The sequence below is a fragment of the Manihot esculenta genome, chromosome 9 (assembly GCF_001659605.2).
Source record: "Manihot esculenta cultivar AM560-2 chromosome 9, M.esculenta_v8, whole genome shotgun sequence".
Taxonomy (NCBI): Eukaryota; Viridiplantae; Streptophyta; class Magnoliopsida; order Malpighiales; family Euphorbiaceae; genus Manihot; species Manihot esculenta.
In genome coordinates, this window is record NC_035169.2 from 9,238,811 (window position 1) to 9,253,272 (window position 14,462).

Below are 14,462 nucleotides of genomic sequence, written 5' to 3' on the forward strand. Positions count from 1 at the left end.
AAAATTCTTAGAATAATATATAAGAAAATCTAAATTTATAATTAACAGAATTGAATTTTAATATCTCGCAAGATTTCGTTAAGATTTGGTGGGTTGTTTTAAAATGATTTTATTTATTGTAACCATTCGTTAAGAAAAATGGGTTATTTTAAGATTATCGAGGCATATCCATTTATACAAACTAAAACTTACATCTGAATCAGATAAAAATAATATGCTTTATCCAAATCGATGTGGCCTTTAAATATAACGAAAATGCCAAAAGCATAATGGAATAATCGTCGAGGTTAAGACATTGTTTGCCATTTTAGTTACAAATGAAGACAATTTTTATTGGAGCTATCAATACATTTATAATGTCTTATATACTGTCCATGTGTGCAATTATACTAAAAATTAGTGCTAAAATTTGAAATTTCATAATTATAAATACAATTCTTATATTTCTTTTTTTGTAATATACGCACATAAAATATAAATATTTTACATTTATATTTAAAAATTTAATACCACTCTTATGGATATTGTTTTTGACTAATTAAATGTCTACTTGGAGCCAATCTTTTTTCCTATGTTTTGAAACCAAGGTTTCCAGGTTTCAATTTTCTTCTCTCTTATCTCCAATTTCCAAAGTCCAAAACAGGAGCCTTCCCCTTTTCTTTTCGGCTTATTAAAAAGTCAATATCTTTTTTATATATAAAAATATTACCATTTAACATTTATAAGTTGATGATATGATTTTAAAAAATATATTAATTAATTTAAAAAAATTCATTAATAATTTATCTTTTAATTTTAAAAAATATATTTCGTTTTTATAGTGCGTATGATTTAGATGTTTAGATATTACTAAAAAAGAATAAATACACCAAAATTAAGGCTTTCAAGCAATTTTCGTAAAATATTATTTTATATTAATTTAATGTATTTTATTTATAACAATTTAAACTGAAGACAATGATAACCGTTTTGGTTATAGTTTACGAATTAAACGACGCTTAAGACGTTATCATCATCCATATATCAAATTCAAAATTAAATATATTATACATAGTATGTAATTTGCATGAAAGATTTTTTTTTTCTCCAAAATATTTTCATAATTTATGAAATTAAAAAAAAAAAAAAAGAAAAGAAAGAAGAACGAATGCGAGTGCGACACGCCAATTGAGAGTCCCGTGAAGTAGCGAATTTCTTAACTGATTTCTTGCCTACCAATTAGATGAAAGAGGAAAAAAGAAAATAAGTACTAGTAAACGCAATCTCGCAAAGATCAGCTGGAATCGGAGGACATAAACGGAAAACAAAAGATTTATGCCAGTTGTCTAAACATTATTGGTCATTCTGTCCTCTATATATATATACCTGTAAAATTATATATTTAAAAGCGTAGCCTTACCAAACGATCGAAAAAGGCAAAGGAGAAAAAGAAAGAAAGCGATTGGTTTGGTGGCAGCAGTAGCTCAGCTTCCCGTCATCAGAGCCATCGTCGTGTGGAAGCTGACAAGGAGCTTCCCAAACTTTCTGAATTCTTTTTTATATATAATTCCTCTGTTATTTCATTGTCTAAGAGCAGGAAGCAACCCTAGTTCAGCTTCGTTAAAAATGGATGCTGTTATGGACAAATTTCATGTTGAAAACGACTCCGTTTTGGCTGACTCTGCTCTGTCCCAGAAGCTCATTATCGATACTGACCCTGGGATCGGTGAGCTTTTCTTCTCTCTCTTTTCAATTTTAATTTTTAGGGATTCTATTTGAAGGTTAATTATGATAATGCGGGGATGAAAAATTAAAATTCTCCTTAGAACTTCTCATGTTTTGATTTTTCTTTTCCTAAAAAAAATCTCTATTGGTTACTTTGGTCCCTTTCGATGGAGGTTAGTATTGTAAGCTCGAGTTTGATCGTTTCGTGAAACAGTTTTTCTTTCCTCTTCTTATTTTTTCCATTCTTCCTTTTATCATCTTCGGCATTTTCTGGTTCTTGTTCTTTGTCTCCTTTGGCTTGGAACGACTTGTAGAGGAGAGTATAATTGAGTTGATCTCTGTTGGGTTGCTGGAAAAATTCGGCTGATAATTTGAAATCGGATAGTTTTCTATTCTTAAATACTTGAAGTTGAATGTTGGATATAATAAAGGTAAAAAGGGTTGACGTTTTGCCAAATTTTGGAAAAGGGGATTTGAAAGTTCTAATTTTTTCTCTTCTTTTCCTTCGCTGCTTTTTATGTGTATGGTTGGGACGATCAATTGAAAATTAATGCTAAAGTGGGGGCATCTGATTCCAAATTCAAGGTATATTCTCTGAGGGTGAGGTGTAGCAACTGTTTAGAAACTACCAAAATCAAAAGGATGGAAAAAGTGGATTAGGGATAGAAACATGTTATATGGGTGCCTCTAGATTGATGGATACGTTTAAGTTGCAGGAGTATCTGGGGTTTTAAAAAGTTGATATTATCCTTTAAACAGAGAAATTACATTTGTTTATTTTCTTTACTCTTCTGTTGGTTGAAATGCATGAGAAAGTATTCTTGTTCTGTAATTTGTGCTACAGATAATCTAGGTACTGAATTGGTTTTATTATGTGAACTTATGGATCATCAGATGATAGCATGGCAATCTTAATGGCATTTCAATCTCCTGAGTTAGAGATCTTAGGCTTGACAACAGTATTTGGTAATGTTACCACAAAAAATGCCACGCGTAATGCTTTGCTTCTGGTATGTATCCTTGTACAATTAGTTCCATTTTCTCTAGAAAGATGTTTATTTTTTCATCTTCCAGGTGTTTAATATCTTGGAACATATTCATGATCAATTTCTGTTTTTTAATGCGCCAAAGGATAGTGTGAGATCGCAGGGTGTCCGGGTGTTCCTGTGGCAGAAGGCAGCCCCGAGCCTCTAAAGGTCACTATCTAATATCTCATTTGCTCATTTTTGGTCAATCATCTGTCTGAATCTGTATTAAAGTAGAATTGTTAAAAGTATGTCTTGTAAATGTTTGATCTAATTCCTAGAGAAAACACCGAACTGTTGCTTGTTAAGTGGTCATTTTGCTCTCTGTTTTATTCCTCTGTTAATTTTCTCCCCCCCCCCCCCCTTTTTTACCTGCATCATTTTATTCTTTATCTTCTTTGACTGAGTTATTGTTTCCCTTGTGTGATAATTTGGGTACTTTGTGGGACTAATGTTTATGCAATTCTTGTGCTCCTTAACACTTTGTTTCGTGCCCTCATGGGTTGCATAAGAAAACTTGTAATTTCATTTAGAAAATAATTTAGTTTTGGTTCTTTGTTTTACATTCTTATGAGTGCTCCTGAATCACTCATTAGATTGCCAACTTACATCAGTGCTAGTTTTTATGTTTCCTAACCATGTTTGCATATGGAAAAGGGAGGAGAGCCACGTGTTGCGGACTTTGTTCATGGTTCTGATGGACTGGGAAATATTTTCCTACCTTCTCCAACAGTAAAGAAATTTGAAAAGACTGCTGCTGAATTTTTGGTTGACAAGGTCTCTGAATACCCTGGTGAAGTATCTGTCCTTGCACTAGGACCACTGACTAACTTGGCTCTGGTAAGCTTTATTGTCCATTCTTCCAGCTTTTTTGCCCTTGATAATTCCAGAAATATGACTTTATAACTGTCCCTTATGGTGCTAGGCAATAAAAAGGGACTCCTCCTTTGCAAGCAAGGTGAAAAGGATAGTTGTACTCGGAGGTGCTTTCTTTGCACTTGGAAATGTAAATCCTGCTGCTGAAGCAAATGTAAGTGCTAATGTGCATCTCTCACTAATTTTAAGTATAGAGCTTGTGGTCATACTTGTCTGACTTGGCCTCTTCCTTTAGTGTATCTTTCCTAGCTGGAAACAATGTTATAGAACTCCTGATGTGAATAATATTTTATATTGATGGATTGTGCTGTATTGCATAAGGAGAAGCAATAATTATTTCATAGTCCTCCAACTAAACTTATTGTTGTACTTCACTATAGCTTTCCGCAACTTAATATTACATACTAAATAAGTTTTAGCTAATTTGAACAATTGTTTTGCCAACAAATGTGCATAATGTTAAATGTTTTTGTGACTTGCAGATTTATGGAGACCCAGAAGCAGCTGATGTGGTCTTCACATCTGGAGCAAACATTGCTGTAATTGGAATAAATATCACAACCCAAGTTAAACTTACAGGTTGATTAACATCTTCTATGGTTCTCAATTCATTCTCAGCATTTCTCGCAGGGTTATTTGCAATAATTTCTTCTGTTGCAGATGATGACCTTCTTGAATTGAGGCAATCAAAAGGGAAGCATGCTCAAATATTATGTGATATGTGCAAATTCTACAGAGACTGGCATGTGAAGTCTGATGGTGTATATGGTAATTTTTCCATTTCTGTTTGTTTATCATTATAAAATCCTTCTTTACGAGGTTTACTTTTTGTCCATTTGCTTGACCATTTATCTCTCTCAGTGAAATGCTCCTGGATTTGTTGTTCCAGGAATTTTTCTTCACGACCCTGTGAGTTTTGTGGCTCTGGTTCGCCCTGATCTCTTCAGCTTCAAGAAGGGGGTTGTGAGAGTCGAAACACAGGGCATCTCCGTGGGACATACACTAATGGACCAAGGACTAAAACTGTATTTCCAAACTGTCATTCTCTTTGATTTTTTTTTTCAATTGGTCTCCTTTTTCAAATCTCAGTTTATTTGCTCTAATCTTATGCAGGTGGAATACAAGCAACCCTTGGACAGGATATTCCCCTATAGAAGTTGCCTGGACAGTGAATGTGGATGAGGTGCTCAATTACATCAGAAAATTGTTGATGAAACCATGAGAAAATATTCGCCATCCAGGCTTTTGAAGATGGCAGACACCAGTCTGAAGCGTTGAAGCCCTCTATGGTCTTGCCATTACTTCCTGGACCTATGACAATTGTTTGGGGACAAGGGGCCAACTATTGTTTCTAACCATCATTTTAAACTCTTACGGATGTGTGCAAAAACATTCACTTGCTTGATGTTCAACTGGTAATTCAATATAGTGAATTTCTGTTATTTAATCATTGCTTTCTCTTCTTTTTTTTTTTCATATAATTTTTGAGTTCTTACAATCTAATCCTTGCTACCTTGAGAAGTTTTGATTCTGTTGGGCTTGAATATGATAATTGATATTCTGTTGGGTTCATCCTCTTTAGTAAGTAGCTGTTTCACACTGGTTCTCCTTAAATCTACTTGCTAAATAGAGAGATTTACTATTTAGTATTTAAATATTATCATTATTTATTAAATAGTATTTCCATCCATTTTTAATCATTTTTTTCATTAAAATCTTAGTAAAAAGTGAGAAAATTTTTAAAATTTTAAATTACCCTCACTCTTTAACTTAGTGATAAAATCTCAAATTCTCAAAACCCTTTTTCCAAAATATTCTCATAATTGTTTTTTCCCAAACTAAGATAACAGCATATAAAGATGAATATAAAGAAGAAAGAGAGGAACAATTAATTAAATAATAGAAGTAATTTAATTTTTTAATATATTTTAAACGATAAAAATAAATGAAATTAAATAGAATAATTATTTCATCAATAAAAATATTTAATAAATTTTTAAAAATATAAAAACTGACATGTAAATAATAATAAATTTTTGAGAATTAAATAATAAATTTTCCTACTAGATATATAAAGCATAAACCCAAACCCAAAATTTAAGAACCAAAATGTTATTATGATAACAGGGAGGAACTAATAGGAACTTTCTTATATTCTTCTGACTCTGCGAGTCTGCATAACCCAAGTCAGAATCTTGTGGTCATTTAGTGATTCAATTATTTTCCAATTTATTTCAATCATCTATCCGATAAAATATGAAAGAAAAAAAAATAGTTTAATACTTAAATAAATATATATAGATTATAATCCAATCGAACCGAGTTTTGATAAGTTCAGATTCGATTAAAAAATAAATTTAAAAATTTGAGTTCCAGTTTGAGTTTAATTCGAATTTCATTTATAAATTCGAATTTGATTCATAAAATAAATATTAAACTCGAATTCAGTTTGAATTCGATTCGCAATAAACTCATTTATTACATTAACGAGCTAATTTAAACTCCACTAAAAAATTCAAATTTAAATTTATTTAATTTCGAATTTAAGCTCAATATAATTCAAATTCATTTAAATTAAAAATAAATTTAAATTAAAAATAAAATTTAAATTATAAAATTATTAAAAGACTTTTAAATTAATTTTTTTATTTAATTGAAATTTCTCAAACTTAAAATTAATAAAAAAAATGTAGAAGACTTGTCGCTTCAACTTTCGACGTGGAATTAGTGTTGGCGAACGAGCTTCCTCATGAGCTTATTTATAAATTTGAAAATAAGTCGAACTCGCAAGTCTAAACAAGTTAAATACTACTAAATTTAAACTCGATTTGTTTATTAAACGAACTTAAAAAGTGAGCTCGAGCTCGACTTATTTTTTTAAACGAGGCGAACCCAATCGAATTTTTATCAAGTCGAATCGAATTTCGAATAGTTACACCTCTAAATATATAATGCATTATCATCTTTTAAGTTGTCCAAGCTACTTCAAGAAAATTGGCTTTAATCCTCATTTTAAAAAAATTGAAAAAAGAAAAAAAGAGCATTGGCAGTGTAGGACTTTTCAAGTGGATGATACCCTACCCACTTTGATATGGTTTTGTTGGAGTGTAACCCTCAAACTACAAATAATGCACAAGTTATCCATAACCATTCACCAAATTTATTTATTTAATTAATTATTAATTTCTCAAATCATCACTCAACCTCAATTTCATACATCACAGCCTTTCACTAATCTTTTGTTTTTTCATGAAATCAAGTAAGGTCAACGTTATTGATGCAATGTTCTTTTCCTTTCCTTTCTTCTTCTTCCTCTCTTGACTTAGCTGATATATAAATCATTTATAAGTTTTTGGCTATTTCAAAATTAAAATTTTACAAAATTTTTATTAAATATATATTTTTTAATTTTTATAAATAGGAGTATATATATATATAATTGTGAAAAAAATAAATAATTTTTTTAAATGGTGTTTTTGAAAAGAAAAGACCTTGTTGTTCAAGCTTTAAAGTTGAAAGATTGCAAAAGGGAATCAAACCCAAAAATAAAATCAGTTAACCAACTCTTCCTGTTCTTATTTTGAATTCCTTCCCCGGTGACACTCCACTTACCTACCACAATGAAGGAGCCCTCTCAACTGAAACTACACCGTCATCCACTTCAACCACCTCATTCACCTCCCTTATAAAACCAGAACGAATCATTAACAAGCAAGAATCTTAATTATTACCCAAGTTGTTCAACAATGGTGAGTGTTTTTTCATCGACTACAATGGCAGAGAAGATCTCTTTCTGCTGTGCTTTGATGATGACGACTCTTCTGGTTTTGAGCTGCTGTGAAGTCGGCGGAAGAGGAAGCGATTTTAACTTCATTGTGAATCAGAAGGGTGTTATGAACAAGGGTTGCGATGAGATTTACGTGGTTGGAGAAGGCGAGAGCTTGCATACCATTAGTGAAAAATGTGGAGATCCTTACATTGTTGAAGAAAATCCTCATATTAATGATCCTGATGATGTTTTTCCTGGCTTGGTTATCAAGATTACCCCTTTCAATCTTAGGTAATAAACTCTCATTTTCTGTACATTTAATTTTCAATCATATTGTCTTGTATTCTGTATTTTTTTTTTAAAAAAAAAAAAAAATGATCAGTCATCTTATAATTGTTCAAAGGATTATAAAGGAAAGAGTCATTACTAAGCATTTTTTACTTCTGAGATGAGCAATTTTGTTTCTCTTACTATTGATATGACGAAAACTAATAGAAGAACATTCCTCAGCTAACCGAATGGTATACAGGGTGAGTATTCGGTCGGTTCAGTTTAAAATCGAACCGAACCGAATAAACTGAAAATCGAAATTTTAGTGTTTATGAAAATCGAACCGAACCGATTTTAGTCAAAAATCGAACCGAACCGGTCTGATTCGGTTCGATTCGGTTCGGTTTGATCGGTTTCAATTTTTAATAATTTTTTTATTTTTTACACTTTATTTTTAATATTTTAAAATTTAATTAAAATATTTTAATTTTTATATGATTTAATTTCTCTATATTATTGAAAAAACATATTATTATCACTAATCGGTTTGGTTCGGTTTTTTTTTATTAAAACCAAACCGAATCGAAATAACTGAAATTTCTAAAATTAAAAATCAAATCAAATCGAAATGTATAAAAAACTGAACCAAATTTTTAAATCAATTCGATTCAATTGATTTTTTCAATTTGAATCTAATATTGCTCACTCCTGCAACAATTCTCTTGATGGAGAATCCTGTAAGAGCTTGAATTACAACGGAATCATCCTAACTTCAACGTTTCTTAATATTATAACATTGCACAAAGTGCCGGTCTAATTCAAAAGGAGAAATATCTATAATTTATAGAAAGAGCATAGCATATTACTTTTTTACAATAGAGAATTCAATACATCTTCTCACGAATTTTATCTATAATTCAAGAGACAGAAGTATCTATGACTCGAGTACATTATCACTTTATACAATTCATATGAAATTCAACAAACTCCATTAAAATTTATTTTCTAAAAATAATAAATAATATAATTATTATAATTTTTTATATTATTGATATAAAATAAAATTAATTATTATTAAAAATATAAACAGTATATTTAATAATTAAATTATTTAATTTTAATTTTAAAAATAGACTAAAATTAATATTTTCGGCCCATTAGCCTAAAAATACGAGGCACGAATTTTCTTTCTAGTAAAAATATATATATATATGATTACCGCATCAAACTGATAGAAAAGTGTTGTAGTTAAAGAATAAAGAGTAATAACTTGCTACAGACTAAAGCATATAACTTTCAATTGAATAGCCAATTACTCAGATGCATTATTATTAACACGATTAAATCATTAAAATTAAGATAATTATTTTTATTTTTTTATACGCAATTTATCTTAAATTTTCTTCCATAAAATTATAGTTATACAAGATTTATTTATTTATTTTTCTCTTTATTTCATTATATTATTTTTTTAAAAAAATAAGAAAATTACTATTTATTGCTTTATTGTAATTGCAATAACTAATCCGTCTTTTTATCTTAAAAAGATAATTAGTTAATTTTTATATGCTTACTTTGAGTAAGTTGAATTTAAACCCTTTAAAATTTTAATTTAATTTTTTATCAATTAATCCTTTATTTTTATTAAAAGTGAAATAAAGTATGATTTAATATAAAAAATATAATGTTATTTTTTTAATAACAAAATATAATTTTTTATTTTAAAATATAAAAAATTTAGTATTTTAATTAACATAAAATATTATTAAATAATAATTTATTTAAATTTTAATAAAAATATAAAAATTTAATTAATTTAAAAAATTAAATTAAATTTATTTTACCGATAAAAAAATATAAAGATTTAATGAAATTTATTCCATTTTTATTTGGTTTTAGTCCATGAATTAATATGCTAGTTTGAGATTCACCTCAAATTCTAAGTCACTATTCATTAATCTGGAGAATCATGATAAACTGTTCAGAATATGGATTAAAACGACGTCGATTAATGCTAAGTGATGAAACTAATCTCATTGGGTGAACCATTTTTACGAATGTGACTCTATCGAATAGTCCATGGGGCTCAAGATGGGCAAAATTCCTGCACATGCCACACTCATGTGAAATAAATAATTTATTCAAATTATAAAAAGATAAATTATACATAATTAATGGATGTATCCTATTGAATCCAAATTAAAGATTATATTTTTTAAATAAATAAATTATTTTTAAATTTTTAAATTTTAATATAATTAATTAATTAAAAATTTGAATTAATTTAATAAGAATAATTGAATACACACCTTTATATTTCAATTTTCATGAATTAATTTAACCTATTGGGTAACATTTTATTAAATTGCAAAGTTTGCTAAAAAAAGGAAAAATTTGAACATTCAGTTTTAGTCAGGGCATAGGAAAACCTTGTGTTGACATTGAAAAGCCCACGGTCAGGCTTGTTCTTCTTCTTTTTATCAATAAACACGTTTTACATTTATGAATTTTTTTAATAAGTCGAAAACTCTTGACCAGTTAAAATCTGACAATTCAAGCGATCCAATCCAATCACGTGGACGACTCTATAAATAAATTGTCTTTTCTTAATTAGCTAATTAATTTAATCAATTATTATAATCCAAACAAATCTTATTCAAATATTTTCCCTTATAATATTTCAATCTTTTTAATTTCTTTTTTTATAAAAAACACTAAATTCACTAGAAAATACTTTTCCAACAAAAATGAAGTTAGAAAAATAGTGTCAATTTGGAGAAACAAAATGATTTTATTGTATGAACAGATGTACAATTTTTACCATTTCCAAGTGGCTCCTTTTCCTCCCAATTTAGCTTGTTCTAAAGCGCATACCGCGGTTGACCTAAGCTGGGTCACCTCCCAATCCACCACCACTATATATTTATATGGTCACAGTCACACCCCCCTCAATATCCCTTCACCGTTTTTCACTCTCGTGTCCTTTTGCAAGATTCCCACTTCATCAAACTCTTGAAAGCTCTCCTCGCATGGCCACACTTCAAAGCTTACTCTTCTTCTCTCTCCTTCTCCTTCTCACAGGTTTCAACAATTTCTTTCTTTTAATTTTGTTTCGGTTTTATAATTTTATGGTCATTTTTAATTTCTATTTTGCTAAACATGTAGGAGTGCACGGTTCATCTGGTGACAGCCACCACCACCGCCACCATACACACCGCCAGCATCTGTTCAATTTTAAGCCGAGCAAGCTTTTTGTTTTTGGAGACTCATATGCGGACACGGGCAATAACAGGAAATCGATAGCCAGCTCATGGAAAGTTCCTTATGGAATCACGTTCCCCGGAAAACCTGCCGGACGTTTCTCCGACGGCCGTGTCTTGACTGATTATCTTGGTGGGTCCTCATATTCCTTTGTCTTTAGAGATGCGCTTTGCTTTAGCTTTGCTTTGGCAAGTGGTGGGGCTCTTGGATCCAGGCTTGCCACTTTTCTCTTCTGCTGATAATTACTATCGAGTTACGCACTTTGCTTTGCCTGTAAAATGCTGCATTATTTGGCCAACTTTTTCTTTTCTAGTCTCTCTCTCTCTCTCTCTCTATAGTCGTGTTACTTTGTCACGTGACCTTTAGGTTGTACATTTTTGTTACTGCCATTGATTATCACTATAAGTTCTGGTGCTTTTCTGCAAATATTCTTTTGCTCTATGCAACTTTACCCCACATATTTCATAATTCTTTAATTTCCTTTTGGACCCATAAGAAGTTTCCCTTTCTCACCTGACTTCCCACTAATTTTTTTTAAGTTTAATCTTTGTTTGAATGACTAATTATTTAAGCTTTTTGCCCTTTCTATTCAATTCTTTGTCAACTTTATTGCTAATGCTCTCTTAAGAAAGCATTTTGATATTGACATATTTGTATTTTAGTGACATCCCAGAATTTACTAGGAAAAATGTTTTTTTTTTTTTTAATATTTTTTGTGTGTTTATGTGCAGCTAGGTTTATTGGGGTGAAGTCTCCAATCCCATACAGATGGAGAAATTTTGCAGTGAATCGATTGAAATATGGGATGAATTTTGCATATGGAGGGACAGGAGTGTTTGATACATTGGTTCCAGAGCCAAACATGACTACCCAGATTGATTTCTTGCAGCAACTCATCAAAGATAAAGTTTACAACTACTTTGATCTTCAATCCTCTGTGGCCCTTGTCTCTGTTTCAGGCAATGATTACAATACTTACATCGCCACAAATGGCTCTGCTCAGGTAATTTGCCTATATGACAGATTTATCGTTTGTAACAATTGTTAGCTAATGAGGTTCACTTAATTAATTAATAATTTCTTGAAGATAAGATAAGATATATTATATCATTTATTTGATGGATGGACTGCCAACACCCACATGCTAACCTAGGCAATAATTGTTTTCCACGTTGGAAAAATAAAATTTTGTTTGACCAAGCATTTGGAATCCGTTACTGATCCTTAAAAATCTTGTGTGATATATAGGGTTTCCCAGCCTTCATATCAAAAGTGGTGAATCAGCTGACAGTGGATTTGAAACGCATTCAAGAACTGGGAGTGAAGAGAATAGCAGTGAGTGGCCTACAACCCTTAGGGTGTCTTCCTCGCAGCACCTTCGGCTCCTCCTTCCGACAATGCAATGGAACTGAAAACGACCTCGTCAACTTCCATAACGTCTTGTTGCAACAAGCGGTCGCTAAGTTGAATAAGGAGACAAATAATTCTCCTATTATCATCCTTGATCTTTATACTGCATTCATGACCGTTTTCAAGAACAAAGACAAACATTTAGGTAATCAGAATTCAAATTTGAAATCTCATAATCTCGACAAACACAAGTGGGATTCTTAAATCCCACGTTGTGACTTTAAAAGAAGATGTTTTTGGTTGATTGATCTAAAATTTTGTTTTTTGTAATGAAGAAGGTACAAAGTTTGAGAATCCACTGAAGCCATGCTGCTTGGGAATAAGCAAGGAATATTCATGTGGAAGTGTAGATGAAAATGGAGCAAAGAAGTATACAGTTTGTGATAATCCAGAAGCTACATTCTTCTGGGACACAGTGCATCCTACACAGGAGGGATGGAGATCTGTGTATCTAGCTTTGCAAGCCACTCTTGAACAACTTTAATTGGACAATTTGTGTTTTTCTCTTTTGTTTTCTTAAATGATCTTTTGTTTTTCTCTATTATTCTCATTGGTTTGTATTATTTCTCCTCTTGTTGTAATATATTCTTGTGTTTGAATAATAAATTTTGGTTTAGAAATAAGTCTCTATTAACAAAATATAATTTTTTTTTCTTGGAATCGGGAGAGTAAAATCTGAGCGATTTTTAGAGTTTAACACTTTCCATCAAAAAATTAAATTTAGGAATGTAAATATAGTTTTTTTTAACTATTAAAGGATTAAAAAATATAATAATTTAGTTTATAAACTATAAATATTTCTAAATTCTTCTTTCTTTTTGTCACTATTATTCTATTTTTTAATTATATATTTTGAAGAAATTCTTATTTAACTAGATTTACATGAATTTAATACATAAATATCCATAATTTTACATTTGGGAAGAGTAATAGCATTATTTTAAAAAAAAAATTGAAACTTATTCAATTATTTTGGAAGTTTTATAATTAAAGCATATATTTTAAATTAATTTTTAATATATTTTAAATTAATATATTTAAAGATGTATTTAAGTACGTTTTCAGATGATTTACAAAATAGCCAGCCCACTACAGAAGTTTGAGTTTGGACCTTGATAAAGCCCACATCCTCTTTTCCCACCCATGTCCATGTGGAGCTCGTAGCTGTGGTTAAACGTTATAATATATTTTTATTTTATTAATCAAATTCTTTAAATCTTTATCAAATATAAACATTAATCAATTTAATTTAGTTGTGATTAGCTTAAATAGTATTAATAATTAATTTAATAAATTTATTTAGTTATAATTAACAATTTTGTAAAAATTTAATTTAATAAATTTATTTTTAATAATTTTTTTATTTAAAATAAAAAATTTAATTTTGTTTTAATTTAAAAAAATTTCATCTCAAAAAAAATTTGCATGATTTTAAAAAAAAATTATTTGAATTTTTTTTTTTAACAAAATGAATAATATGAAATGAAGTGTGTTATGGAGCGTATGAGAAACGGAGGCAGCTCCAAGTGAAGGCAAGGCAGGTGGATGGATTAGCTTCAACTGGTTTTGATTTGATGAATATTTATTCTTGGCACGGCAGGGAATCTCCAAGTCACTTTCAGTGTAATACCTTGTAATATGTATGGTTTGTGGCCAAAAAAGCTCCCAAATTTCTGGACAGTAGAGACATTTACGACAAGGAATTTCCAAGTCACTTTCGGTGTAATTGCCAAATTTTAAAATACAAGGCAATGACAATGTTAAACTTATATTTAATTATTAAAAAGAATACTAAAATTAATTAATAAATATTGGATACAATGATAAAACTCTTTCCACTTCTTATAAGAGAAATTAAAGAAATTAAGTTCATACTTGGAGATGATATTATTATTAGAAGAGGCTGTTAGGAATTTTGAGAGATTAGATTGATAAAAAACTGATTATTCTTCATCAGAAATTTTAATTAATATCATTTGGTTAAAACGATATAAAAAGAATGAGAGATTAAAAACTGAAATTCGTCCTATTTTAAAAGTTAGTGCGTTTTGAAATTTTTTTTTCGAATAGTTATTGTAAATTTTTATCAGATTCAGATATGGATGACAAAGATGTATTTAAGCACATTTTCAGATTATTTACAATAT

At 29.8% G+C, this 14,462-nt stretch overlaps 3 protein-coding genes across 5 annotated transcripts; all 3 read left to right on the plus strand.

Moving 5' to 3' along the window:
* The first annotated feature begins 1,375 nt into the window (after positions 1-1,375).
* On the plus strand, positions 1,376-5,055 carry LOC110622086 (uridine nucleosidase 1). Of its 3 annotated transcripts, none has more exons than XR_002489053.2 (9): positions 1,376-1,705; positions 2,599-2,714; positions 2,841-2,900; positions 3,387-3,569; positions 3,655-3,759; positions 4,088-4,184; positions 4,266-4,373; positions 4,467-4,630; positions 4,719-5,055. XR_002489053.2 is itself a non-coding variant. In XM_021766464.2 (9 exons), the coding sequence occupies exons 1-9, from the start codon at positions 1,606-1,608 to the stop codon at positions 4,825-4,827; spliced, it is 1,014 nt and encodes a 337-aa protein (XP_021622156.2). In that variant the 5' UTR covers positions 1,377-1,605; the 3' UTR covers positions 4,828-5,055. The 3 variants fall into 3 exon arrangements, 2 of the variants coding, with proteins under 2 accessions (XP_021622156.2, XP_043815473.1); XM_021766464.2 differs by having other exon boundaries at positions 1,377-1,705; positions 4,495-4,630; XM_043959538.1 differs by lacking the exon at positions 1,376-1,705 and adding an exon at positions 1,736-1,877 and having other exon boundaries at positions 4,495-4,630.
* Positions 5,056-7,151: 2,096 nt separating this feature from the next.
* On the plus strand, positions 7,152-7,761 carry LOC122724691. Its single transcript, XM_043960420.1, has one exon. It carries the CDS (start codon positions 7,352-7,354, stop codon positions 7,667-7,669), a length of 318 nt encoding a protein of 105 aa, XP_043816355.1. The 5' UTR covers positions 7,152-7,351; the 3' UTR covers positions 7,670-7,761.
* Positions 7,762-10,556: 2,795 nt separating this feature from the next.
* On the plus strand, positions 10,557-12,859 carry LOC110622248 (GDSL esterase/lipase At5g03610). The gene is made up of 5 exons (XM_021766703.2): positions 10,557-10,725; positions 10,810-11,037; positions 11,637-11,908; positions 12,154-12,460; positions 12,591-12,859. Exons 1-5 carry the CDS (start codon positions 10,572-10,574, stop codon positions 12,797-12,799), a joined length of 1,170 nt encoding a protein of 389 aa, XP_021622395.2. The 5' UTR covers positions 10,557-10,571; the 3' UTR covers positions 12,800-12,859.
* Positions 12,860-14,462: the final 1,603 nt, after the last annotated feature.

Coding starts and splice junctions, on each gene's coding strand:
- LOC122724691 (XM_043960420.1), top strand. CDS start 7,352: ATGGTGAGTGTTTTTTCATCGACTACAATGGCAGAGAAGATCTCTTTC.
- LOC110622248 (XM_021766703.2), top strand. CDS start 10,572: ATGGTCACAGTCACACCCCCCTCAATATCCCTTCACCGTTTTTCACTC. Junction 11,909..12,153: donor CCACAAATGGCTCTGCTCAG/GTAATTTGCCTA, acceptor TGTGATATATAG/GGTTTCCCAGCCTTCATATC. Junction 12,461..12,590: donor GAACAAAGACAAACATTTAG/GTAATCAGAATT, acceptor TTTGTAATGAAG/AAGGTACAAAGTTTGAGAAT.
- LOC110622086 (XM_021766464.2), top strand. CDS start 1,606: ATGGATGCTGTTATGGACAAATTTCATGTTGAAAACGACTCCGTTTTG. Junction 1,706..2,598: donor CGATACTGACCCTGGGATCG/GTGAGCTTTTCT, acceptor ATGGATCATCAG/ATGATAGCATGGCAATCTTA. Junction 2,715..2,840: donor CGCGTAATGCTTTGCTTCTG/GTATGTATCCTT, acceptor GCCAAAGGATAG/TGTGAGATCGCAGGGTGTCC.